This window comes from Pelmatolapia mariae, linkage group LG10_11, assembly GCF_036321145.2.
Source record: "Pelmatolapia mariae isolate MD_Pm_ZW linkage group LG10_11, Pm_UMD_F_2, whole genome shotgun sequence".
NCBI classification, from domain to species: Eukaryota; Metazoa; Chordata; class Actinopteri; order Cichliformes; family Cichlidae; genus Pelmatolapia; species Pelmatolapia mariae.
The window spans coordinates 17,930,055-17,957,500 of record NC_086236.1 but is presented as its reverse complement, the minus strand read 5'-3'; the positions used below and the strand labels follow the sequence as shown (position 1 = coordinate 17,957,500).

The window sequence follows — 27,446 nt, the reverse complement described above, 5'->3', positions numbered from 1 at the left end:
TAAAAGCATTGTATAATTTTTATTTTATGACACTAACATTTAACTCGTCTACAAAAGTTAAATTATGCATGATAAATTATGACGCTATCATGCTGCCTGGCAACCAAGTAGCAATTTGTTAAACTGCCATATTTTCAACCTTTATGCACCTATAAAACCTTATGAAAGCATCCTGTTGTTTTAATTTCAAACAATAAATTGCCAAGAAACAAACTAAAATGATTTTTAATGTATAAACCACATCTACCACTCCTATTCTTTTAAAAGTTTGCCAAGAGCACAAGGAGGCAAATAGTAATAATAAAAAGAAACACAACACCTATGATGCGGCAGTTTGGGGATTTATGAAAGATATTACACTTTTCTGAATGAACACTATCTACTTTAATTAAATTATTCATAATAAATCATGCGTTTTGTTATAACAAAATAATATATAATACTAATATAGACATAGATGCATATGGATGCCTATGTTGACACAAACAGCATAGCTCTAACCGTAAACGTATTTTTTCAGGTTCTGGTGTTGTGTAAAACCTTTTTATTGTGTTATGCAGATGTGTGAGCAGCATCCACCTTATGCCGTTTCTCTGGTCAAATGCAGGGATCATGGACGCCGGGTGTTCAGACATAAGGGCCACTAACAGCTGGAGCACGTCATGAATATTCTCATCCTGCAAAGAAAGGAAAGATGAAGCAGGTGAGATGGAGAAAGCCCTGTGGGACAGACGGACACAGGGTTAAGAGGACAAAGACAGAAGAGTTGTAAGGGTGGACGCGGAGGGGTGGATTACAGAATAGCAGGTGGTATTTCAGAGCAAGAATAGATATAATTGTTACAGAAGAGAACATTCTGTTCAGTCCATTGTTGCTCCATTTTTCATGCTGTCACAGCACTGAAGCTGACTCACACTCTCACTCGTTTAAGTGGACCATAACTTCAGCCCACAAATTATAATGCACATTTTGCCACCAGCTCCACTCAACCGCTCTCACAGTCTCTCCGTTTCCCTCTTTTGCCCTCTCTCAGTGTCTATTTTAATACAGAATTTAGCATTTACCTCATGCATGGTCAGTAGATAGTTGAGAATGCTCTGCAGCTCGTCCTCCTTCACGCCCCGGTCCTGTGAAAACCAGACATTCAGTTAAACATTCGTGATCTCCTGTTGTTTTTTTACTTCTTATTAACCACACACCGCTTCATTAATTCTGTTCCTGGCTGCATTTTTACCATGAAGCAGTAACAACCTCCTTACACACACACACACACACACACACACACACACACACACACACACACACACACACACACACACACACACACACACACACACACACACACACACACACACACACACACACACACACACACGCAAATACAGGAACAAATCAATATCAGAGCGCACAAACACAAAAGCTACAGTGTTTTATTCACGCTGCAAATCTATAATGCAATTCTCCACACACACATTTTAGATTAAGCCAACAGTCCCCAGGAGAAAAAACAATAGGACATAATAGGAAAAGAAAGATAAAAAAGAAGTGATTTCTTGGCTCTTATGCGATGAAGATCACGGTAAATCGGTTTCTCTCATTTTACCTTGAGTATGAGTTGTTTGAGGAAGAGGAGCATGAAGGCTCTGAGTGAGATGATCTCCTTTTGGGACGGTCGTGGTCCATCTAGACAAAGACGCGCAAACACAAAATTAATTTCCTGTTAAAAATACATTTTTACACTCGATAATGATCGGCTAAATAAGCCCACCACTGAGCCTTGGTGTTTACTGATATTGGATTTTATTAGGCTTCCTGGAGAGCAGAGAAAAACACGTTAACACAAACACACTCACATACACTCACTCTGCTATATGACTGTAAATAACTGTCATTAACTCTAGTGGCAATTTGGATATTTTATGATTGTACTGATCTAACGTATTACAGCAAAGACGCAGTAATTCACAAAAATGTGATCCAAACCAAACAACCGCTGTAATCCACTGTATATACTTTATAGCTTTGGTACTGGATCAGTTGTTTGCTGTGGTGGTTTACACAGAGATAATCAAGCTAAAAAACACAAAAGCATCTGACGCACAGCACAAGGCATTTCTCGTGTGGGTCTGAAATCGGCCGCATTCTTCAAGCGCTCCATTTTGCCGTGACTCATTCATTCAACTGACACAGGCCTCTATTAGCAAATGGGTTCTTTAAAGGGACAGTTCACCCCAAAAATCAAGCATACAAGTATTTACTCTGGCCTGTGGTACTATTTATCCAAATCTAAAAAAACATGGCATTGATGTCTCTCTTTCAAAATGACAATCAGTTATTTAAAATAAAGCAGAGCAGTCCCGCGAAGAAACAACAACCACAGCATCTAGTACATGCCTCTCTGGCAGACATACAGTGGCTTGCAAAAGTATTCGGCCCCCTTGAACTTTTCCACATTTTGTCACATTACAGCCACAAACATGAATCAATTTTATTGGAATTCCACGTGAAAGACCAATACACAGTGGTGTACATGTGAGAAGTGGAACGAAAATCATACATGATTCCAAACATTTGTTACAAATAAATAACTGCAAAGTGGGGTGTGCGTAATTATTCAGCCCCCTGAGTCAATACTTTGTAGAACCACCTTTTGCTGCAATTACAGCTGCCAGTCTTTTAGGGTATGTCTCTACCAGCTTTGCACATCTACAGACTGAAATCCTTGCCCATTCTTCTTTGCAAAACAGCTCCAGCTCAGTCAGATTAGATGGACAGCGTTTGTGAACAGTAGTTTTCAGATCTTGCCACAGATTCTCGATTGGATTTAGATCTGGACTTTGACTGGGCTATTCTAACACATGGATATGTTTTGTTTTAAACCATTCCATTGTTGCCCTGGCTTTATGTTTAGGGTCGTTGTCCTGCTGGAAGGTGAACCTCCGCCCCAGTCTCAAGTCTTTTGCAGACTCCAAGAGGTTTTCTTCCAAGATTGCCCTGTATTTGGCTCCATCCATCTTCCCATCAACTCTGACCAGCTTCCCTGTCCCTGCTGAAGAGAAGCACCCCCAGGGCATGATGCTGCCACCACCATATTTGACAGTGGGGATGGTGTGTTCAGAGTGATGTGCAGTGTTAGTTTTCCGCCACACATAGCGTTTTGCATTTTGGCCAAAAAGTTCCATTTTGGTCTCATCTGACCAGAGCACCTTCTTCCACATGTTTGCTGTGTCCCCCACATGGCTTGTGGCAAACTGCAAACGGGATTTCTTATGGTCTTCTGTTAACAATGGCTTTCTTCTTGCCACTCTTCCATAAAGGCCAACTTTGTGCAGTGCACGACTAATAGTTGTCCTATGGACAGATTCCCCCACCTGAGCTGTAGATCTCTGCAGCTCGTCCAGAGTCACCATGGGCCTCTTGGCTGCATTTCTGATCAGCGCTCTCCTTGTTCGGCCTGTGAGTTTAGGTGGACGGCCTTGACTTGGTAGGTTTACAGTTGTGCCAGACTCCTTCCATTTCTGAATGATTGCTTGAACAGTGCTCCGTGGGATGTTCAAGGCTTGGGAAATCTTTTTGTAGCCTAAGCCTGCTTTAAATTTCTCAATAACTTTATCCCTGACCTGTCTGGTGTGTTCTTTGGACTTCATGGTGTTGTTGCTCCCAATATTCTCTTAGACAACCTCTGAGGCCGTCACAGAGCAGCTGTATTTGTACTGACATTAGATTACACACAGGTGCACTCTATTTAGTCATTAGCACTCATCAGGCAATGTCAATGGGCAACTGACTGCACTCAGACCAAAGGGGGCTGAATAATTACGCACACCCCACTTTGCAGTTATTTATTTGTAAAAAATGTTTGGAATCATGTATGATTTTCGTTCCACTTCTCACGTGTACACCACTTTGTATTGGTCTTTCACGTGGAATTCCAATAAAACTGACTCATGTTTGTAGCTGTAATGTGACAAAATGTGGAAAAGTTCAAGGGGGCCGAATACTTTTGCAAGCCACTGTACGTACTGTGTCATAGAGGTTGACAGCATATAGTGAAAGATTTCCTGCATCTGTCCTTGTGGCAGTGGAGCTGAATCAGTCTGTTAGAGAAGATGCTCCACTGCCTGTCCAGTGGTGCAGGAGTGGTGCAGAAGGAGGTCAGGATTGTCCCTGATGGATATCGGTTTGTTCAGTGACCTCCTCTCCAATTGTCCAGTTTGCAGCAATCAGAGAGTCAGTTGATTCAGTCTGTTGGTGTCACCAGCTCTGAAGCTGCAGTGCAGTGTCAATCATTTAGTTTTAGAATGGCAGAAACTTCAAGAAACTAGACTAGCATGAGCTGGATGACTGAGAACCTACACAGATACGTGTCCAACACCGATACCGATATTTGGTGATTTAAAATTCTAATATACTGACGCACAAAGCATTCACAGATTTTTACTAACAATTTTTTCCGTGCAAGTTTACTTTCACAGAAGGCAAAGAGGATGCCCTTATAAAAGATCCTTATCCAATGCTTTGAAATACTCTGGTTTTAACTCAAGTGATGTTAACCAAGAAGAAGTCACGTGCAAAGCCTGTACAGTGCATCTGCAAATCCACCGAGCACACAAAGAAGCCCTGAAATAACCAACACAATCCCATTCCATTAGGCCAAAAATGTGCACCCATTAAACACGGTGAGTAATGAAGGCTTCAGGAAAATGGTCAACATACTTGTCAAAAGATATGTTCTCCCCTTGAGCAATTATTTTTCCAATGTGGCAAAACCTGCACTGTATGCAGGAGGGAAAAGAGCTGTCGAGTACTCTGCTACGAGTTTTAGTCACATCCATCATGCTGGTACAATGAATGAAGTGAAAGACTTTCTATTATTTATCTGCAAAGTTTAATTTATGAAGATTAATTTACAGCAATGTAGAACTATGCAAAGATGAAAGCAGTGCCCTGTTGATTTAATGCTGTGCCATGTTTTGTTTGTTTTTTAAACCATAATGATGCAAAAATGATTTAAAATGTATTTTTGAGAGCGCCACAGTGTGTCTCTTGTCCCGCCTCCCTCCACTCATCCCCAACCAGTCACGACAGATGGCCGCCTGTCCCTGACACTGGTTCTGCCGGAGGTTTCTTCGTGTTAAAAGGGAGTTTTTCCTTCCCCCTGTTACCGAGTTCTTGCTCATAGGGAGGTCATCTGATTGTTGGGTTTCTCTGTATTATTGTGGTGTCTTTACCTTGAAATATAAAGCAGGCTGAGGAGACTGCTGTGGTGGCTTGGCGGTATATAACTAAAATTGAATTACTAAAGTTCTGTTAAGGTTCAGGAAAAGGTGCATGCTTTCTATAGCAGATACATCTAGAACTGGGCAACTTACACACATACGCAAAAAGAGCAATAGTGTTTGTTCCTTCTGACATTTAGCCGCGTCAAAGCTTCACAACTCTATCACTTTTAAAATGATTAAGACAAAAAAACTGACAACTCAGATGATGGCATTAAATTTTAATTGATGTAACTGTATTTCATTCATTTTTTTAAGTGTTTAATGTGCACGTCAGATACAGTTGAACTTATGGCCGTGATGAATCGGCTCAAAACAGCTGCCAAACAACTAGCTAATGGAAAGCGGTGCCAGGCAGCCTAAAAAATGCATTGATTTAGATCAAAACAAGAATGATATAAGACCCACCCTTCAAAAACAAGGACATTTATCCTCTGAATCCCACTGCAGTCAGATAAAGTTCCCTTCTTCCGTTCCTACTTTTTTTTTTTACTTATTCTCCATTTTCCTCAACTACTCTTTTTTTTGTATTGATGCCATTAGCAACCAAGCACCCACAATGCAACCCAATAAACCTCAAATGCTACGTGTCCTCATCACTCCCGACAGAATTGTTCTGTTTATTAGAACCAGTAAACATTTATGATGTCCAGAGTTTGTGTGTATTTGTCATTTCACACTTTGCTGTGTCAGGGTGTTTGAAACTATCCTTTTTTATGTATTCCTCAAAGGAAGAGAAATACAATCACAAACAGTGTTTATTGTAAACTGAATAAAATGCACCATGTCCTCTCAGAAGCAAGACTTGACCCACTGTTGCTTAGCCAGCGGAAGTAAGCTCACGAGAAACATAAAAGGCCGAGGGTGTGAAAGGAAGACGATGTGAAGCCTGTCCCTCCATTTCTTTGTCACGCTCTGCTACCCTTCAATCACACGAGTGTGTACGGGTTTCAGTCTGTTCTCCTGCTCTTCACGGAGCCAAAACATGACACCGAAGCAATCCACTGCGATCCATCATCCTTATCTGTCAAGCTGGTGCGTGTAGCCTGAACAGTGACACTGACCATCCATCATGTTTACCCAGCCACTCTGCATTAAATGACCAGGTGAAAGCGGTGTGAGTGGAACCTCCTTATTTAAAGCTCTTTTGTCATAAGACGCCTTGAATAAAGCTTATATTCTTCTAAACAGCTTTCCTTGGGCAGGTTTAATTACCATCGCTTACTCTTTGAAATTAATTTTCGTCTTTGCGTGCTCCTAGTCTAGCTCCACAGTTTTATCTAGTCTAATTTACGATAACAAATGATTAGTTTTTATTTCAACTGGATAATGGCAACCTTTCGAGAGATAAAGAGGTTTAAAGTGGTGCGATTTTGTTCTGACTTTGGGCCCTTTGCCACAACTACACACACACAAACACACACTTCAGATTTAATCTAAAAAGAAAATGAATTTCCTCAAGATTTGCCCATTTTACAACAATTAACACAAAGTACATAGAAAAAGTCACTGAAGTTGGCTGAACGAGGCTTAATACATAAAGAAAAAAACTGAATAGACAGAAAAAAAAAAGATTTGTCATGACTAAGACACTCACTGGCCACCTTATTAGGTATACCTGTCAGCTCATAAAAATCTGAAGAATGGCCAGTTTACTTTGAGCTGACAGGAAGACAACAGTAACTCAACCAAGGTATTATTGCAGAAGAGCATCTCTGACTGCAGATCGACTACAAGCAACAGAAGACCACACTAGGTTAATAGGGACAATTGAGATTAAACAAAAACTTACCAAAATTGGTCATCACCTGCTCAATTTCGTTTTAATGGCAAAATGAAAATTTAGTGTGGAAAGCATGGCTCCATTCTGGCTTGTATAGTCGGTTCAGACTGATGGTGGCGTAATGGGCAGTGGAGGATACTTTCTCGGCACACTTCAGGTCCCTTGGTACCAGCTGAGCATGGTTTAAACACCACGGCCTACTTGATTGACTATTGTTGCACACCATGTCCTTCAGCTTAAGACCACAGTGTACCACCTTCTGATGGATACCACACCATGTCACAAAGCTCAAATCATATCAAAATGCTTTATTAAACATGACAAGGAGTTCTCCGTCATCAAATGGTCTCACCATTCACCAGATCCAGGCGAGCAAATTTGGGATGTGGTGGAACAGAAGGCTCTCATCACAACAAATCTGCAGCAACTCTTTGAGGCTATCATGTCAATGCAGAAAAAAAATCTCAGAGGAATGCTTCCAGGACTTCACTGAATCTCTGACATGAAGAATTAAGGCAGCTCTGGAGGCAAAATGAGCTCCAGCCTGGTACTAACAAGTCGTACGTTAAGTGTCCGCTGAGTGTAATTCATTTAGAGACCCCTTTTTTTTTTTTTTATTCAGTGGAGGACATCTGATTATAGTTAATGCAATTTAAAAGCAAAAGGCCCAAGAGGTTTTATTGTGAAGACTACACACTCTTTTCTCGGAACTTCCAACCACCACCTAATTTAGCCATTTGTAAAACACACATTTAAAGGAATTTGGTATTTTAAGCTCAGTCCAAGGCTGGTGCAAGATGAAAAAGAAAATACTAAAAATACAAAATTATCCTTCCAACTCGGATTCAAGCCCATTCCTTCAGCTAGCTGAATGCATTTTTATCCACAAAGCTCATGGTATGATCAACATAACTGTCCATTACTATGCAAATGAGTGCATATCACATTCATACAGTATAGTCAAGTGCATACATTTGCAGGCTTTCAAACCACAACTAGCTGCTTTTAGCTTTGAACTACAGTAAGAATGTGTCTGAGGCTAATTGCTGCTATACTGTTATCTGCGCTTTTTTTATGGGGCTAAATCCCAGCAGGCAAACAGTAAAATCGCCAAACAGAAAAGAAGCCAGACAGACACTTGATTAGAAATTCCAAAAGCTCCCTTGGATCTGCCAATCACATGTCTGTTACCATGGAGACATGGGATGCGTACTCATAGTCAGCGGAGGGTCCCGGGCAAAAGGAGAGGTTGATTAAAGTGTGGGGCTTCCTCCGACCTTTTGCTGCTACAGAGCGTGACAACAGTGGCGGTGCTAGCACTGCTAGCTGTTCCCTGCTCTATTACAAAGGCAAGGAAAATTGAATATCTGAGTCAGCCCTGTGTTATTTTAAAATAAATGTGTTTTATAGTGGCTTTAAAAAAAAAAAAAAAAAAAAACATGGACAAATCTTTGAGACCTTTTTCCAAAAACACTGCATTCACAAGAAGCACAAGGTGTGCGTACATTTAAGGAAATATAAAAGATTTATTTACACAGGTGTCACAGCTATCACCTGTTCTGTTCTTAAGAAATAAAATGCAGCAGTTGGAAAAGAGAACATGCAGTGTCTGCTTCTGAAATGGTCTTATTCACTCTTAAATACATAAAAGAAGCTGCTCAGCCGTTCCCATAAACACCAGTGGTTGTAAGGAAAAACTCTGAATACGTGTGTGTCTGTGTGTGTATACATGTACTACTCATACTGTGGAGGCATAAATCTGTTTCACACTGTGGAGAACTGCAAAAGAAAGTATTGGTGATCAAAAGAAAGTGCCCATAATGTAGATATCTTAATAAAATGTATATTTTAGTCCAAAGATTTAGGTTAGGTCAAGTTCAGTTTATTTTTAGGGTCACTTGGATGAGTGACAAAACGTTTCTCCCACTGAAAAACTACGTCCAGATAAACAGAATCAACTTTTAGGGATTTACTTACCTGGATGATTGAGCATGCATCAAGACAACTGTGTAATATATAGCAGAAATGATCATTTTCTTTACTGTTGTGAATATGATAATCAAATAGATATATAAATTTAATACAGCTATATACATTCATAGCTTTAACTATTTGAAATGACTGTGAGTACGATGTCACTGCAAATTTGTACGGCAATTTGAAGTTATTAATCACTTATTCAGGTATTGAGGTGACCTTTAGTTTTCAACTGTCAGCAAAAACTCCCTTTCACAATTTAAAAACCTCTTGAGCTGCATTTCTAAAACAATTTTTTTTGCAAGGCCCATCTCCATCTTTTAACAAAAAAGCAAGTGCACCACTATTACAGTACAATAAAAATCAAATAAAAATGATTAACAAGAAGCTCCTAATTACTGCTCATAACTGTGAAAGAAAACATTCCTTAAATCTCACATAATCATAATTTTAAGAGTCGTTTAAATGTTAAACTGATGTGGTTCAAAACGGGCGACAGTCAGGCTTTTAAGAAGAGAATATTTTACTGTATATTCTAGCAAATATCTTCTGTCTCAGCTCTGAATTATTTACTCTCTATTTTCATGACAAGTGTGAAATTCATTTGTTAACCGAGACAACAAAAACAACAACGCCACGAGGCAGGAGACGAAGCGTTTTTACAGCAACCAAGGAAAGAAGGAAGTCATTAACAGGCGCGTAAAGGTAACAATTATTGTATTAATTTAGAAATAATGGAGATTTAGAGCAAAACAGAGTAAAAGAAACTTCCTGGATAGACGACTGGAAGCATTTATGTGGTCATGTATTAATGGTAGAAAGTTAAGACTGTTAAATAAACTAAGGTAATAGACCAGCTAAACTGCGCATTAGTTTGGCTGTAACTGTATTAGTTCTGTGATGTGTGTGACAGCACCCTCTTTATATATTAGAATCACAGAGGACGCGATCTGAGAAATTAGCAAAAAAAATAAAAGAAGCAAAGCCAGAGCAGCTGTGGCTCAGTCCACATAACAAACTGTCCTTGGACCTGATACTGAACCCTAAAACTGCGCACAATTTATCACTAGTGTGTGTGTGTGTGTGTGTGTGTGTGTGTGTGTGGCAGAGTGCACCGTATGCACTGTCTTTGAGTCCCTAGTGGTGAAGTGATGGAAACACTGTGAGCATGTGAGCCTAAGGGACTGTCATTGCTCCTTATTCACTCTTGTCTTTCTTCTTACAGCGAGCATGCCTTTGCGTGCATGCAAACTGTGTGCACTGTAAACATACCAAGACCTTTGGGGGTGATTCCACTGCACTCCAGGGGGTTGATTGCCCAGTAGTAGTACTTCAGAGTGTGCATCAGCTGCAGGACGGTGCCGATGCGGCGAATGGTGGTGTAGATGGTGGCAGTGCCGATGAACTCTGATGACAGGTATGTGTACAGGGACAGCTGGACCTGGATATACACAAAATACATTTAAACAATACATGCACAGTACGTGCGTTGTCTTTATATGCGCATGTTGACGGACAAGTAGTTTGGGGAGAGAAATAAATCATCACTTTGTGTTTATGATATTCATGAAAAAAGTTGTTTAACAGTGAAAGGACAGCCACAGCGGAAACTTCCCTCCAGTAAAAGCACCAGTGTTTTCCTGCTTTGTGTTATTTTGATGCTTCTGTGCCTGAAGCTCTTCGAGCCTCATCTGAGGAGCTACTTACTGACTCTGGCATTTCAGGCGTGCGTTCTCCAATCGCTAATTTGCTCCTTTCCTTCTTTCCTCCTTTTATGTTCCGTTTAAAAAAAAAAGTAAAAAAAAGTAAAAAGTCCCCCCCTTCTATTGATATTCCACCAACCAATCCTCTCAATCGCACTTTCATAGATTGGAGCGTGCTGTACGCTCAGAAATCTCTGAGCTCATTACAGTGACCGTGACGCTAAGGACCAGCCTTAACGAGTTAGCTCTGTTTAAACGGATGAAATTAGCAGGGTGCCACTGCCTGACCATACCACATCACAGCTCATCTAAAAAGGAGAGTGCACTCAGATGACTTAAATGGCCTTCATTATATTACATTTCACACATTAAGCTGTTTATCTGGTGCAATTTAAAACCATCTCAGCAGAACATACGAAAATTCTTGATCGTATTGCAACACTTTGGGCTCCGCTGCTCCAACAATGGCTTATTAAAACAAAAACAAGAAGAATATATATTCCTCCCTCTCTGAAAGGAATGTGTTTGCCAGGACTGCTGGGGGAGAAACGGGCCCTTTTAAAACTGAGCAGGGGACACATTACGAAAGACGGGCGATGTGATTCACATGTGATTTCTTCAAGTGTTTCATTAAGTCCTGAACATGACCGAGGCCATTTTCGCCAATAACGAAGGTAATGATAATACACTGAGAGGTAGAAAATAATAACACTCAGCAGGAGGCAGAATGGTACAAAGGAAGTAAGATTAAAGGATTTTAAGATTTCTTGTGTGTGTGTGGCTGCTTAGTACGTTTATTATGCTTGCACTGTTCTTATTGTGACCCTTCTGAATTATTATCATGTAATGAGAACTTATCGTCTTTCCTGCAGTGGCACTCAATTGCAGGTAAAAAAACCCCCAATATGTAATCCCATACTTCAGTCACTTTGAATCTCTGAGATAACAGCCAAGATCAATACGCTGTATTTGTACTGTGTTGCATTCTGACATTCGCACACTCCTCTGTCTCCTGAGAAGCTTGTATAGCTTCTGTTTTTACTCCAGGACGCCGTCGGCTGCACCGCTATACCCAGAGGCCAATCAGCTCTCGGGGTCAGAGGGAAGGAGACAGGGAGCCAGGAAGATTTGAGAATAAATGGAGGCAAGAGCTGAGGGGCCCTTCAGCGATGCCACATCGAGTTCAGAGTGAGGAGGAAAAGAGGAACAACACATCGCTCTCTGTCCCGAGGTCTTTTCAAATGTCACTTTTTCTTTTTGTTTCCCCTCGCTCGCGTGTTCTGTCCTTCTCCTGTGTAATGCCCCAGCCCCTCCCCCCAATGTCTTCCATCCTTGTTTATTATATTATTGTAAAGGGCAAAAGCCAGTGAGAGATATCAGCCCCTCCTTCATTTTTCTTTTATGATGTTTACATGTCTCTCTTTTTTCCTGAATTCAGACCAAACCTAGAGTACACAATAATCAGAAAAAACAGTCTCTCTTGCTTTCTTTTTATGTTTTATGTTCTTCCCTCCGCTGGTTATCTTTTACAGGCCTCCAGACCTTTATTTTCTTTGCAGCAAGGTCATGTAAAACACACTCGCACACATTTTTAGGAGATGCCTGAAAATAAACAGACCTTGGCGGGGGTGTGTATCCAGATGGCAGCGTTGAAGAGGACATGGTCACAGAGCTGTTTGAGGAGTGGCGCTCCATGAGGTAAACCATCCAGATACTTGGCAAAGGACAGGAACTGCTCAAGCACTGCCCTGGTGATGTGGACCCGTGAAGACTAGGAAAAGAGCACGCAATTATAAGTTGAAGCTGATAAAAAACAAGCTGATAAACACTGTTATTTAAATTATTATTATTAACGTTTTATTTGCTGTCATCCTACAGTACAGCCAGTGTAACCACGGATACAGCCAATCACCTGCTGAATGACGCTTTTCAATACATAATTTTAGGTACCTAAGCTAGAGGTCAACACAGGTCTCAGGTAATTAATTTACACCATCTGTTTCGTTAAGAAGTGTGCATATGATATCGCTGTCTCTTTCCTATGCACATTTGAATCTTCGCACAACAACCTCTAATACCTATAAATATGTTGAAAATTCAGTTAAAAAACTCAACAAAGTACAGTACTGCACCGAGGCCTTGAGACAACGCTCCTTTCTTTACATTTTTCTAGAAGAACGGGAAACATATACACAACTAAATCATATTCTAACAAGCTTGTAAGTCAATATTTGATATGACCAACTTATTAGCACAGCCTGAACTCTCTTAGGTAAACTTTCCTGTAATGTCTTTAAGCAGTCTTCAAGAATAGTTCTCCAGCCTTCTTAAAGGGCATTCAAAGCTCTTTTATGCTGCCTTTTGTTCTGTTCTTTGTCAATATGATCCCACGCTGCATATTGTGGTCTGAGCTCTGGGGAGGCCGATCCATGACTGACAGTGTTTCAGTGTGTTTTTCTATCCAGGTATGCTTTTACTAGATTGGCGTTTGGGATCATTATCATTCGGGATCATTATCATGCTGAAATGTTTTCACTGATAAAGATGTTGCAGATGGTACTGCATGGTAAAAGTCTCCAGCGTGTTTTATAGATGGCTGTAGACACTGCTGCACCTCTCTCCTAACTTCACATATTGGTGACAATTTGAGTCAAAATTTTAAATTTGGATTCATCGCTCCATAAGACTTGTTGTCACTGGTAGTCCAATTATTCTAGTGTAATTTAGCATATCTCAGCCTTCCCCACCCATTTCTCTTCCTTAAGTATGGCTTCTTGACAGCAACTCTTCCACTGAAACCATTTCTGATGAGGCTTCAGTGAACAGTAAATGGATCAACTTAAGATCCAGATACATCTCTCAGGTCCTGTGGCAGGTCTTTGCTGGATTTTGTCCTATTTCTTAAGGACCTGACTCACATACTGTTCATCTGCTGTATGATTTTCAGGCCTGCCACTTCTGCTTTTGTCCTCCACTAGTCCATTTTCCTCTCACCAAGTTGTACACGCAGTATAATGTGGAAATATGCCACGTTATTGGCTAATAGCTCTCTGGAAATAACTAACTAACTAACTAATAATACCATTTTATGTCAAATTTATCTTTGACATTTAGAGATTCAACAACAGAAATGGGACACAAATTATGTGTTTTGTGACAGGCTGCTAGTAACTAAATGCTAAATTTGCTAAATTGTGTGTCGTGTAGACACAACACTGGTTTATCTCGTGATTCATAGGTACACTAACAAACAAAAGCATTTCTCTGAAGATGGTCAGATACAAGGACTGGACTGAAAATGAGTGAAAAAGCAGCCAATGTCCAAATAAAAACTTTGAAAGACCTTCAGAAAGCTTGAAAACATACATGCAAACATGTATATAAGGAATTTCTGGCTCATTAGAAGCAAAACATAAAGAAAAGACAGGTGGCTTAAAACTTTTGCACAGTTCTGTAATACTGATGAAATGCAATCAACATTGCAATAAATTTGACCTTTAATATCGCACTGAACAAAATAAAAGAAACACCTGTCAGTATAGCCCAAAACATTTTAACAAAACCACAAATGACAAAAATATTGTTGCATTACACCGCATCAGGTTTAAATAGCTATATACATATAAGCTACCTAGCAGAGAATACAGCGGAGTGTAAGTAAAGCTTGATAAAAACCCCTGATGAACTTAATGGAGCTCAAATAGAATGCAAACTCTTTCCTGGAGGCTCTTGTACTGACCTTCTCGAGCAGGTATCCGATCACCAGAAAGCCTTTACCGCCCAGCATTTGCTCCTGCATGGCCACTGAGCTTTTCAGCAGCTCCACCAGGAATGCCAGCAGAGTAGCACTGCAACATAAGCACACACCAGCAATGCTGCATTGAAATCACTACTGGACAAACATGTTTACTATTGCAGGCAAGACGATCCATGTCGTGTTCGCTTCATCACTCTTCAGACCCACATTCACATACCCCAGCATATATTTTTAATAAGCAAGGTGCTTTGCTGTTTCTTATTGTCATTTCCTTTATGATATATTTTTTAAATAATCTGACTGCAAATAATACAATGTGGAGAAGCTGCTCGATACTGGATGTAACTGGATTAATACTCATGAGATGGGGCGGTATAGGGGAATCTCGGAGCGAGGAGAACACGTTGATTTTCTAAAACACCTCGCTCTTCCTCCTTTTACTCTCTGTAATCGGTTATTTTGTAGCCTGCAGCACAACCGAGGTTATTCTTTTAAAAGGAAGACAACTCTCCCACATACGACATTTACCTTTCTCTAATGTCAACCATTGTCTATATTTACTTCTTCTCATTTTCCCTAGTTTGTTTCGGGGTCCCTACCAGGATCAGCTGCAGCACTGCATAGCAAACAAAACATGCAATTTTTTGAAGCTTCAGCCTGATTTCCTCTGCTGGAAAAGAAAAAATGGTGCAGTTGATATCAGTGCTCTTCAGACAGCCATCAGGTTCTCTGTATTTATGCAGATGACTCACCAGACAGTGGTGTCCACGCTGCTGTCATTGAGCTGCTTGTAGTCCAGCTGAGCAAAGAGAGGGAACAGAACCTGTATGCCTCCTATAGAGTGAATGGCACTGTGGATGGAGTGGGTAACAATAGCCTTCACATCCTGTGGGTTGGAAAAAAGACTGTTAGCGCTGACTTTATTTGACATGTTCACACAGTAGAAATCACACACTCACTTCACCGCTATTAAAGAGCAAACAGCTCTCATATGCAGACTTAACAATAGAAAATGTTGCAGACATTGTTCGCCACTACAGGGTTATTCCACATATGGTAATTTAAGACTTGCTTCTTTTCACACACACATTTAGTGAATCTATTGTTTTGGTTTTTTAAAGACTGGTTTTAGATCCCACAGAGACAAATTGAAACAAGTTACTTCAAAATAATTTTAATTATCTCAAAACTGAGCATTTCCTTAGGGCTATAAATGGTACCTGTGTACCACTTTAAACTGCTTTAACCCACTGAACTGAAGTCATGAAAAAGGTGACTGCAAGACCGCCCTTAACTAAATTAACTGGATAAAAAAAAAAAAACAGGACTCCCTTTGTGCCCTCATAATTATAAAATAGAGAATTTGCTGCCTGAATGGTTGGTGCATTTTTTTTAAAGAAAAGAAAAGAAAAGCACCACTGGTTGAGCAGACCTCCATCAACCTTGAAAGAGATTTGCTTACACATAACTACAAGCAGTATTCTTCAAAGAGGGTTAAACTAAGATCTAAGAGTCCTGTCAAAATAAAATCTGTTCTATATTTTTTCTTAAATATCATATCAGCTATAATATCTTATACTGAGGAAATCCCTTATATCTACAGTACTCCAAGCAAGGTAAATACCACTTATTTTTCACAAATGCAATTGAGGCGAGTGTGAGTCAGCCTATGAAAAACTAGCTCGATAATCACACTGAGCAATCACTTCATTCCACTTCAGTCATTCACATATGCATTACTAAACACATCAAGAGCTGTGGGTTGTGATTTAGAGCGAGCTCTCTCAGAAGAAACAAGCCAAACTAACCTGTAGCATGAGTGCGTGCGGCGAGTGGACGAAGATGGAAGGGTTTTCCCTGGGCGACGACTCCAGGCAGAGCTGGGCATCCGTTGCCTTGGCGTTGTAGGTGAAAGAGATGGAGCTGGCCAGCTTTCCGTCATACAACACCTGCTTGTGGTGCTCGGCCAAGTGGATGTCGCTCTCGGACTTGAACTTGAAAGTGCTCTGCAGTGGCGGTGGAGGTGGAGGAGGAGGAGGAGGAAGAAGAAGATGTCAAGGGTTGTGTGAGGAAACCGTTGAATCAGACAGACAAATGACTTTCCCCGAGACGACAGAAGCACGTCTCTGTGTGCACAAGTTCAACACCCAAAATGGAGTCTGCTTAATTGCAGCATGAGCCGTGTGTAAACAACACAGCATTAGCTTAATGAACACAGCGCTAACCCGGGCACTAATTCAATTAGCCCAGAATAAGAGATGGATGGGGGAGCGGATGTGTGGGAGAGGAGCACTCGGAGATCCAAATTTATCTCTCTCTTTGTAGTCCACCAACACCAAACACACAAGAGAGAAGGGAAACATTATTTACATTTATCCCACAAAAAAACCCAACAAAAAACCCACACAGCCTGGAATCTAAAATAGCTTTACTTTGGATCATTTTCTCACTTTTCTGTTCCTCCACTGACATTATGGACGGATGTAACACAGCAGTATGTTGAAACCAGGACACGCTGTCTAAAGATAGACGCATTTCTTTAGTCCACGCACAAATTGTAGGAACTGTAGGTTGCACTTCATCTGTATCTATATCTGTCTATCTGCACAGGTCTCTGGGTTCATGTGTCCTGCAGCAGTGCTGCTACACACAAAGTATAAAGCCCAGCAGATGAAAGGCCAGCGGACTGCTCTGCCACCCTCTGCAGCAGCTCTAGGCGGGGGCCGCTCTCCCCCTACGAGCGTCTGAGTCCCCAGGTACCTCACTCAGCCTGACTGCACAGGAAAGCCGCGGGCCGCTGACAGACCTGCAGGCCCGTCTTCTTCTAAACCTTTCATCTGAGGTCTAGCGTAAAAAAAAGGAAAAAAATGTTTTAAAAAAATGCCCTGAGCAGTTTTAACCATGCACCACTAAATGTAACATCCTTATTTCCATCCAAGGGCTGAATACAAATTTACACTAAACCTTCTCTGATTCAGTTACGAGAAACACAAAACGCTTCCTTGCATGGACACGCAAAGAGGAGCCGGGAGAGGCCACTAATCTGCATCTAAAGCCACTTTTCACACAGTCTTCACAGCACAGCATTGTTTCCAAGAGTAATTAATGGTAATTACAGCATGCTTCTATTTTCTGAATTAAGAAGATATTACTTTAGTCAGATACGGGAGCCGATGACCCCGTGTTAAACAACTCCTCTGTGAAGCAGCGTGTGTTAATAAGCTTATCTGTTAAAAATTGCCTGAAATTCTGCAATAATTCTTCACAATCACTAATAAAAAGCCTCTTCAGTTTATTTTGGAGTGGGCCCTACAAAAGTATTGTATAGCCTGAATGTGAAATTAATGCACTTATTAGGATGCAGATTTTTCTGCAGCGTCAGCCTGTTTATTGTGCTGTACTTACAAGGTGTGTGTGTTTATGTATAGATGCAGCTCCTTTAAATGTGAGCTTGCATTCAGGTTGCCATAGTAAAAAGGGGGAAGGCGGGTTGCTGAAAGCGTGAAAGAGCTTTGCTGACTCTTCAAAGTACGAAGACATAAGGGGATATCCGTCAGGTGGAAGGAGGAACATGCATTAAAGCGCGGGTTTTTACATATGTAAAGCCTTACGCGGCTGCACTTAAAAACATGTGTCCCCTCACACCGAGAGGAATGAAAGCGACAACTCTTGCCTTTTTCGCACCTGACAGATGCAGATACGACATGGCCTGCAGTGATAACGGCGCACGAGCCCGTGCACGCGCGCTTAAACCATTCAGCTCATCCTTCGCCTGCCTGCAACTCCAGACAGTTTACTGAATGACAGCCAACTCTTCAGGATGAGAATTCCAGCATCTGACAGAAATGCTGCCTGACTTATTATGGAAGCTATTTATAAAAAAAAAAAAAAATCTAAATCTAGGACTGGCTATCTGTAAATATTCAAAACTAAATGTCAACTCTAAACACTTTCTAAAACTGAATTAGAGCAAAAATATCAGAAATCTACCAAGACATTTGTAGCCAGCGTTAGTCAAACATGTTAATCTGCACAGAAATCCATTATTAGGGTATAGAATTATCTAAAGGTTCAACATTAACAACTCGCACCACAAAAAAAGACTGTGAATGTCACTATAATGAAACATATGAGACATACACACAACAACACACACAAGCGCACAATGCAGGTGTCCAGATACATACTCGCATGGTTCATTAATTAAGTTGTGGCCAGATTGCTGGCAGAGCTCTGCAACGAGGACATCTGGACCTCCTATAAACAGTGTAACCAGTGACATATTCAACACATGAGTGGCAGGACATATACAGAACACACACATACACACGCAGAGGAAGATAAAATAACACCAGAGCTTCCTTTCAACCGTGGCCCGCACAGAAAAACAAGACGTTATGTTCCGTCTTCTTCCGTCATTAGGAGAGCATGGAAGTGCTGAACTGCGCACGCAGACATTTAGCACAAACAGCGTGTCAGCCATCATAAGCCTCGTCGAACCAGAACACCACGCGCACCCTCACTGTGCTAAAGCAGAGTGTCTGTCTGCTTCCTGCTCCTCATTACTGAACAGTAACACTGACAGTGGCTGGGACTAAGAAGCCACATACGGCTGTGCGCACACATACTGTGCGTATATATGTGGATACAGTTCGACTAAACACAGATTAGGCAAAACCCAAGAAGAAACGTATAACACGCACACATACGTCCACATCTGCGTGAAGCCACGGGAACGAGGACCGACCGGAAGCTGTGTGACACAAACTGAGTCCCACTGGTATCCCTCCTTTGGCCGAGCGAAAAAGCCCACGCACTTGTCATTACAATGCCAGCGCCGAGGCCTGTGGCTTTAAAACAACTGAGCCATTTAATGGTCTCTTCTGGGCATCTGAGAAGCCCATTCTAAGCCATGCAGAGAAGCAATCATCTGACTGATCAGCCTCAGGAAACTGTGGGCTGTGACAGAGAGAGGAATCAGTATTCATGGCAGAGAAACAGCAAACCCCATGCATGCTATCATTAGGAGGAGCTCAAGAGAAGTCTAGTCCATCAAATGCCTCGATGATTAAAAGAAAAAAGGAAAGGTGTAAAGGCCACATGTATGATTCAGCGCTCGTATATGAGAGACAGCTCTAACTCCTGCATTCTATATACTGCATCTTTCCCCGTCAGCGTCACACTGACAAGTTCAAATCCCTTCACCGCCTGTAGTTTCGCTTTCAGGCCAGCCAGATCTTTACTGCATCCCATTCACCTGTTCTTTTTCCCCCAGATCGCTCATGTATCCACACAGCTGCCATCTAATACATGCAAACGTGCCAAAGAAAAAAAATTATTTGAAAGAAGAAAATCTGATTAAGGATATGTTCTTTCTAATAAGCAGCTGAAATCACATCAGCTGCCTTATCCCCATGACGACTCGCGGTTTTTAAAATTCTGACATCTTTGGACACCTTCATAAACAAGTCGTAAGTGGCCTGAGGCGTGCAAGTGTGCCAAAACAAGAAGCAGACAGCTGGCAAGGCATCTCAGCTGCCACTGATAGCCAGACCAAAAGGCAGAAACTGTGATTTCTAAAGCAATCAGAGCTCAACACCCCAACATTGTAAAGCCTCATTTGAATAACTTTAATAACCACAGGAACACAAAGTCCTGGAATAAACTGGAATAAACTTGGTATTATTGCTAAAAATGTGTACACGTTTTTTACCTGCTTTGAAGTTACGGCCTCACACATTAGAGCTAAAAAGCAAGACGTAGCTTAAACTTAAACCAAGACAACGGACACGTCAACAGTCGCAGCAGAGAAAAGTATTATAAACAGATAAATGTTTGAAGTGCCTAAAAAAATGTTCTTATTTAAAATACTACTTCTAATCGGCCCGTTAAACACACTTCATATTCTAACACTGGGATGAAGTACTTCATAATGTCTTCAACAATTTCCTGAAAACACTGCTCAGAAATTTTGGTCCATATTGACATGATAGCACCACACAGTTTCCACGATGTGGACCTCTCATTCCACATCCCAAAGGTGCCCGACTGGGTTGAGATCTGGTGACTGTGGAGGCCATTTGAGTGCACTGTCATGTTCAAGAAACCAGTTTAAAATGATTTGGTACATTATCCTGCTGGAAGCAGCCATCAGTAGATGGGTACGCTGTGGTCATACAGGGACGGACGTGGTCAGCCACAATACTCTGTGGGGCTGTGTTGTTTAAACCATGCTCGCTTGGTACCAAGTGTGCCAAGAAAATATGCTCCACACCATTACCCCTCCACCAGCATGAACTCTTGGCACAAGGCAGGATGGACCCATGCTTTCATGTTGTTTACACATTCTGACCCTACCATACAATCACAATAGACAAGGAGACTCATAAAAACCAGATGTTTTTCCAAGCTTCTATCCAGTGTTGGTTTTGTAGCCTCAGTTTCTTCTTCTTAGTTTTTTTAAAGTTCAGCCCTGCCTTTAACTTTAAAATAGTGCAATTATTAAGATTTGTGGCCTTGGTAAGGCCTCAATATTTCAAGATTGCCTTGATTTATGATTTTACATTTGATCAAACACCGTTATTGTTGGTGTTTAAATCAGCACACAGCAGGTACCAGTGTACAGTGCAGACTTTGATGATACAGGTAAAATCCTCAGGTTATAAACAACAATATGAACGGAAACAGACAGCATGTAGAAACATGAAATAATAGTCAGGTGGCCGGGATGTTCTAACTGTGACACTGAAGCACTGCAAAGCATTTGGAGAACATGTGCTATAGTGGTGATAAGCATGGATGCGGGCGCTATCTCACCTTGTATCCTGGGCCGAGCTGGTGAATAGCAAAAATCTGAGCTGGGTTGAGAGCTTCACTGAAAACGTAAATGGCCCCCAGCTGACCGCAGAACACCCTGTTAGCATCTGCTGTCTCTGATGAACCCAGGAAACACTTGTCGTAACTCTGAAGGAAAGACAGAGCACAAGATAATGTTACCTTTCAGACATAATCAAACAGAAATGTAATCAGAGTAATCAACCGTTTGGAGAAAAATAATATGTTTTGAAGTTTGCTGATCTTTACAGTGATCTGAAAGACAGATATGGTTCATTTTGAGTCATAAGATCTCTGAAGCAATAAACAGTGGATGGTGGAAAACAGATAAACCTTTAATAGCTGCTGGTTCCTAATCGCTCGGTCCCAACTCTACTCACACCTGCTATTACATTTGTCCCGTTCGCTCTCATAGCCCTTATCACAATGAAATCTTTACTCCTCTGCCTTTTTTCAAAATGAGGACAAACGTTTTATCTTCGGCCCTCGGGACCAAACAAAGCCCGATAGCGTCGACGTTTTCCGAGACCCTTGCTTTCAAGTCTCTGAATGAGCTGCGTGAACAGCAAAACCCTCTCCCTCAGTTTCTTACAACAACGCCAACCTTCAATACCGGCAGCAATGTCAAAAGCTGGCCAGGATGGAAGGGGAACAAAGGCCGTGCAGCTACCTGTCACCTGCTAAATGGAAAAGTTGGAAGTTGGAGTTTGGGAGAGCTATGTTGGAAAGAGGCCCAAGGACAACTTTGTTCCTGCTGACAAATGCAGAGGGCAAACCTCAGATGTCTGCCAATATCACAACAGGAGTGAGGTGTGAAGTAGAGCCAGACCAGTACTGGATTTCTGAGAGTGCTGCGGAAATCCTTATTTTGAAGCTAAATCTATTTTTTTAAGCAATCGCCAAATAGAAGCAGCTGAATAATGAACTCCACGTTCATAATCAACTGTGCGCGCTACCACGTAAATCCACGGCAAACAACATCAGTGCCCTTACATCGTTGGTGTTGACGTGCCAGGCCATATCACCATAGGAGACCAGCTGACCGTTCACGTAGCAACGGATCTCAGAGTTCCTCCAGCGGTTGTAGATGTGGACGATGCTGATCATATACCACTGAAAAATTGAAAAAAAAAACACATTAAAATAAAACACACACACGCAGGCGCGCACACACAAGATGATTAATCAAAACAAGAAAAGCATCGCTGCACCAAATTACCAAAACAAGAACTAAATGTTCTTTGTTTTACCCGAGGCTTTTATATTTGTGGGAGTTCTTTAGAACTGTTTCGTGACGACTGAGACCTTTCTCGTTTTGGTTTTTTCGTTTTTATGTACAACCAGAACGGTATTTTAATTGATTTTATTCCTCTGCCTCTGCGCTCACCTCGGCTATTACTGACAGTTGTTTGTCCATCAGACGCATTACATCCAAACCCTCAGGGCTGAATTTAAACTAAACTGAAACTTAGTGAAAAGGTGACGCATTCATACTGAGAGCTGAGAAACAAGGCAACGGCCTTGGCGTATAATATTTACTGCTACGGGGGTCGGGCGGTCCACAGTGATGACACCCGAGCTCCCGTGAGTCCCGTGCTGCAATTGCACTTTTTGGGATTTCCTATTTTTATACCTCATCTGCTTTTGAAATGCAGAGCGAGTTATAGCCTGGTGTCATGTGTTTGTTGAGGTGTTGAGCTGTGACAGCAGAGAGGAAAACCATGAGTGAAACCAACAACAACAAAAAACACAAAAAAGGGCTCACAAGTTAGGCAAATAAAAGCAAATAATTTGCTTTTTTTATTCTTATTTTTTTTCCTTTTGCTTCTTGGAGGGGGTGAAGGGATCTCTCGGGGTTGCAAGTAATAGAAGGAAAAACACTGTCAGCCTTGATTGCTCCAAAATATCTGGTACACTGATGTTGTTCATTTGGACATTGGCTCTGTTGGTGGCTGAATGCATCATACAGACTACTAAGCTACTGTAAAAGCAAACCTGTTGAAGCCTGTGGTGAACAAAATGTGTTACTTGCACCTTTGCACTTGTTATTTAATAAACACAAACTATTGAAAGATATTGACAAAAGCCTCCTGCTGTATCCACTACTGTATGTTTTCATCAAGACTTTATTTTATTTCCTAGCTTAGTGAAAATTCATATCTTTGTAATACAGAGAATACTCACTCTCACTGCCCTCTACTTTAGCTCACTATAAGAAGGTCAGCTAACATGAATTACTACAGTGTTGAACTCATTTACTCAACAGAACGCTTTCTGTTCTCTCTCTTTTTTCACTTTGCCCACCTTTATAGTGTATGGCTACAGCAATATGCTTGTGTGCCTTCATTAGAAAGCATCTTCCCTGGTGATAATACACACAGGTTCCCTGGAGAGAGACTGCAATGGGGAACAGGAGTGCAGAGGGGAGGGTGGGGAAGCTATAATTTTGCAGGTGCATGTATACATGGGGAGTAGGGAGCACAATGTGTGCGCTGACAGCGTTCAGTCTCTCGTACACGCATGCACACACGCATTAACGTGTGTACACGACAAGGCAAAACGCTGTGAGACACGGTGGCTTCGAAATTTATCAAATGGAACCACTGGGAACTTCGTTAGGCGGTGCAGGGATTCTACTGGGTCAGCAAATCCTCTGGAAGGCCATCTCATCAAGTAATGTGTGTTTGTTTATGTGCGCGTGCGAGGATGTGTGCGAGCGCGTGTGCGGGACAGTGGCAAAATGCTGACAGCGCGGTACAGGGGCAGCGTGCAGGTCTTAATTGACAGACCTTATCTGGACTCATCAACATTCGGCGTGTGTGCAGAGAGACGGGGGAGAGCAGCAGCATTCTCCTGATGCTGTGTCATTTAACAAGTGGCACAGGAGCTCCAGAAAATGGGTGTTTCTTTTTCTTACCTTGCGGGGCTGGAAATCATATTTCACGCAGTGCTGAAAGCCTTTTCCTTTCGACTTCAACGATGTCACAATGAGGCAGTTTCCCACAAAGTGCGCGGAGTAACCTATTCCTTTACTGGTGCGAAAACTGAAGAAGAATGAGAAAGAGCAACACTCATTTCACTTTGGTGTAGAGTCGAGATACAAGTCTGAAAATGGCTGTGATAAGTTTTCAGCTAGCTGTAAATGAAAACAAATTAGGTTAGGCTTCATGAATGAACTTCATGAATGAGCTGTCCCTCTAAATGGCATGTGAACCATGAAGCTGCTTAGACTAAAAGAGCTGGATTTTATTTCACAAATACAACTGCACCTCAAGATATCCTTACTACTGAAATACATGCACAAGGCACCTTTCACACCCACATATCGCATCCTTTAGGGTCACAAAAAGCAGGATTTTAAGGTGCTTTCCTTTCAGCGATGCCAAGGGTCCCAGATTGTAGGTTTGTGAGAAACACCAGTAATCCTCTTCCCTCCATTTTACCCGCATAATTTTTCTCTTCCCGCGCTTGTAACCTCCACATAAAACCTAGTCTCACAGCTAAGCTTCTTCCTGAAACAAGCAGACATATTTTCTTTTTAAAATAGACCCAGAAGGATCGTGCATACAGCAGAGCCAGGAAGGAGATATAAATCCCCCTCAAGTGAATCCCTGGTACACATTAGTAGTACATGTACTGCGTTATCATGGCCTTCATGCAGCTGCTGAGGCCAGTATCAGACAGGCAGCTGGAGTAGCAGCTGCATCTGGGGGAGGATGATAAGAAATGGGCCAGAGAAGAGGAGGCTGCCCTCCCTCTCTCGCACCCTGCTTACCATGACAACCTGACAAACCAAACCGTTACTAAGGAAACAAGATTACATCCGAGCACTTTTCCTGATTAGCACTCATCTCCGAGATAGTATCTGGAGGATATATGGATGCACGTCGCGCTTCCTGTAGACGACTTCACAACCTTTTCCCTCAGTAATGAATCAGAGGGAGGAGAGGTGAAGGCAGGACGGCGCTAGTTAGTGTCAAAGAGCGAAGAGGTAGAGGGAAGAAGCCAAGCAGTGGCGTGAAGGAGTTCAATTAAATAAAAGGTCAAAGCTAATGAAGCTTCATAGTAGCTAACGGCTTGCACTTGCAACACTAACGGTGAGGCCAGCGAGGGCCAGAGCTGCACAGCGAGGAGGAGGCATCCACCCAACAGATCACTTATAATGGAGTGTGCTGACATTTAAAGTTATGTTCTAATTCATTATCTGTTTATCTATTAACTTCCTAACCATGTCATTCAGTCTGACTAGTTAACTCATTATATTAAATGTTTCACTGAAGACACTCAAAAGCTGAACAAAAATAACGCTGGAAAAAGATTTGAATAGATCTGATTGTTTAGGATTCGGGAGCTATGTGATCATCGCTGTGTCTGTGGCCAGCTGACAACACAACACTTTAACACTCCTAAGATGACAAAAAGATGGAAGTGAGGTGTTAGAAGAGTTGATCTGTTTCCTACGAGTCCTGCAGTACTGAAATTGCTGAAAAACACTAACATGCTGACTATGAATGGACTCAAACAACTTCAACATTTTTCTACATCTGATTTAAGACCAAAAATCCTCATTTTTATTTTGCTTTTCACAAATATAATATGGATTACGCGTCTAAACAGAAACATGATTAAAACAATGTCTTAACGCCTGTTGCAAATCAAAAACTGTCACAATTTGTTTGCGATAGTCAACAGTGACTGCTAACAGTTTGTTGCTTGTCTAAAGCCGTCTGAGTATTTACTTGTATTTAAAAAATAAAAAAATTAAAAAACCTACAAATGCAACTTGTTGTGATGATTGAAAAGATGAAAAAAAAAATGCTTTTGTCTGATTTTCAGATTTTTTTTTTATCTTGTAACAGCTGCACTTTGACTTATGAATGCCCCATGACTCCACGACAAGTTCCCACGGTGAGAGTTCTTAGAAATAGATAGACAGACACTTTATTGATCCCACAAGGGAAACTGTGCTTGCTGTTGTGAACCCTTCTGAATAAGCCAAAAGTAGCTTTTGTTGCCTGAACACAACAAAAACTTCAATTCATCCTCTGTCTCACACAAGCAGTTTGACCTCCCCTTCCTTTAACCCAGAATTCTTTTGATTCATTCAGTTTCTGACGTGATGTTAAAACCCATCACGTGCGTGCATCCTGACGGAAATCTGTCCGCTCAACCTTTCCAAAAGCACCGAGTGAAACCTTTCTTACATGCACATTTGTGAACCTATCCTGTATGGCTTTCACACCAATTGCGGCAGATTGCAGTCTGCAGTATATTAAGTGCATTCGCATGCTGTGATTAAGTGCAGCACACTTTCCTTCAAACTGTGTCATCCGTGTTCACCTCAGGTTAGTTTTCTTCCAACTGTAACTATAATGCTTTTTGACATCCAGAAGGAACAGGCCTGAACTTGCTTTGTGCAGCTATGTTGGCTCCTCTGCTTGGATCAATAGTGAAAGCACAAGGACGTCTGTATGAACTAAAACCACTTCTTACACAAAAAGTAAAATTTCTTTAAACTGAGAACACTAGCGAGTGCTGCCACTATAGAAATTTGCTCATGTCTGAGCCTCTTTTGTCATTTTCTTTTTCTCAAACCTATCTAGAGTTTTTTTTTTTTTTAAAGCATACCGAGAGTCTACAAAGAAATCCTGTGCTTTTGTGATCCCGGAGGCCTGATAAAAAAAACCAACTTGGCGACGTTTTGATTTCCTTTTCCTCGATTTAACGCCTCTCTAACACAATAATATCAGGGTGACATCATTAGGTCAACAAGTCAGGGAAATAAGTGCAAGATTCACAGCTAACAGAAACTCTTTAACAGTGCTAGAGCTGATTTTTCATTGAAATTCATGAAAACATAAACGTTTGAAGATGTTTCTTTGACTTATTCAACAGTCCAGATGAATGAACTTACCAGTAGAGGTACGGCTTGTCTTTATCCACATTGATGTTGTTGAGTGGATCCTGCCTGAACCAAGTGTTGATAGTGAATCCGTTCTGGTATGGCCATTTGGCAATTGGTGGTAAAGCTATAGCCTGGAGCAGAACAATCAGCTATCACTACACTCATATGCACGAGAAAATGCCATTTAATATGAGCTGACTAACTGTAA

General features: G+C 41.4%; 1 protein-coding gene across 24 annotated transcripts in view; it reads right to left on the bottom strand.

Moving 5' to 3' along the window:
- Window positions 1-27,446, bottom strand: part of nbeaa (neurobeachin a) — a 108,026-nt gene that overhangs the window by 39,900 nt on the left and 40,680 nt on the right. For all 24 annotated transcript variants that reach the window (XM_063486905.1, XM_063486909.1, XM_063486912.1 and 21 more), the window contains exons 5-16: window positions 27,248-27,369; window positions 24,251-24,377; window positions 22,327-22,446; window positions 21,316-21,462; window positions 16,308-16,505; window positions 15,252-15,385; window positions 14,482-14,590; window positions 12,361-12,513; window positions 10,312-10,480; window positions 1,604-1,683; window positions 1,065-1,127; window positions 580-677 (exon numbers count right to left, since the gene is read on the bottom strand). In XM_063486905.1, coding sequence (XP_063342975.1) covers window positions 580-677; window positions 1,065-1,127; window positions 1,604-1,683; window positions 10,312-10,480; window positions 12,361-12,513; window positions 14,482-14,590; window positions 15,252-15,385; window positions 16,308-16,505; window positions 21,316-21,462; window positions 22,327-22,446; window positions 24,251-24,377; window positions 27,248-27,369 — 1,520 coding nt within the window. The remainder of the gene's footprint in view (window positions 1-579; window positions 678-1,064; window positions 1,128-1,603; window positions 1,684-10,311; window positions 10,481-12,360; window positions 12,514-14,481; window positions 14,591-15,251; window positions 15,386-16,307; window positions 16,506-21,315; window positions 21,463-22,326; window positions 22,447-24,250; window positions 24,378-27,247; window positions 27,370-27,446) is intronic.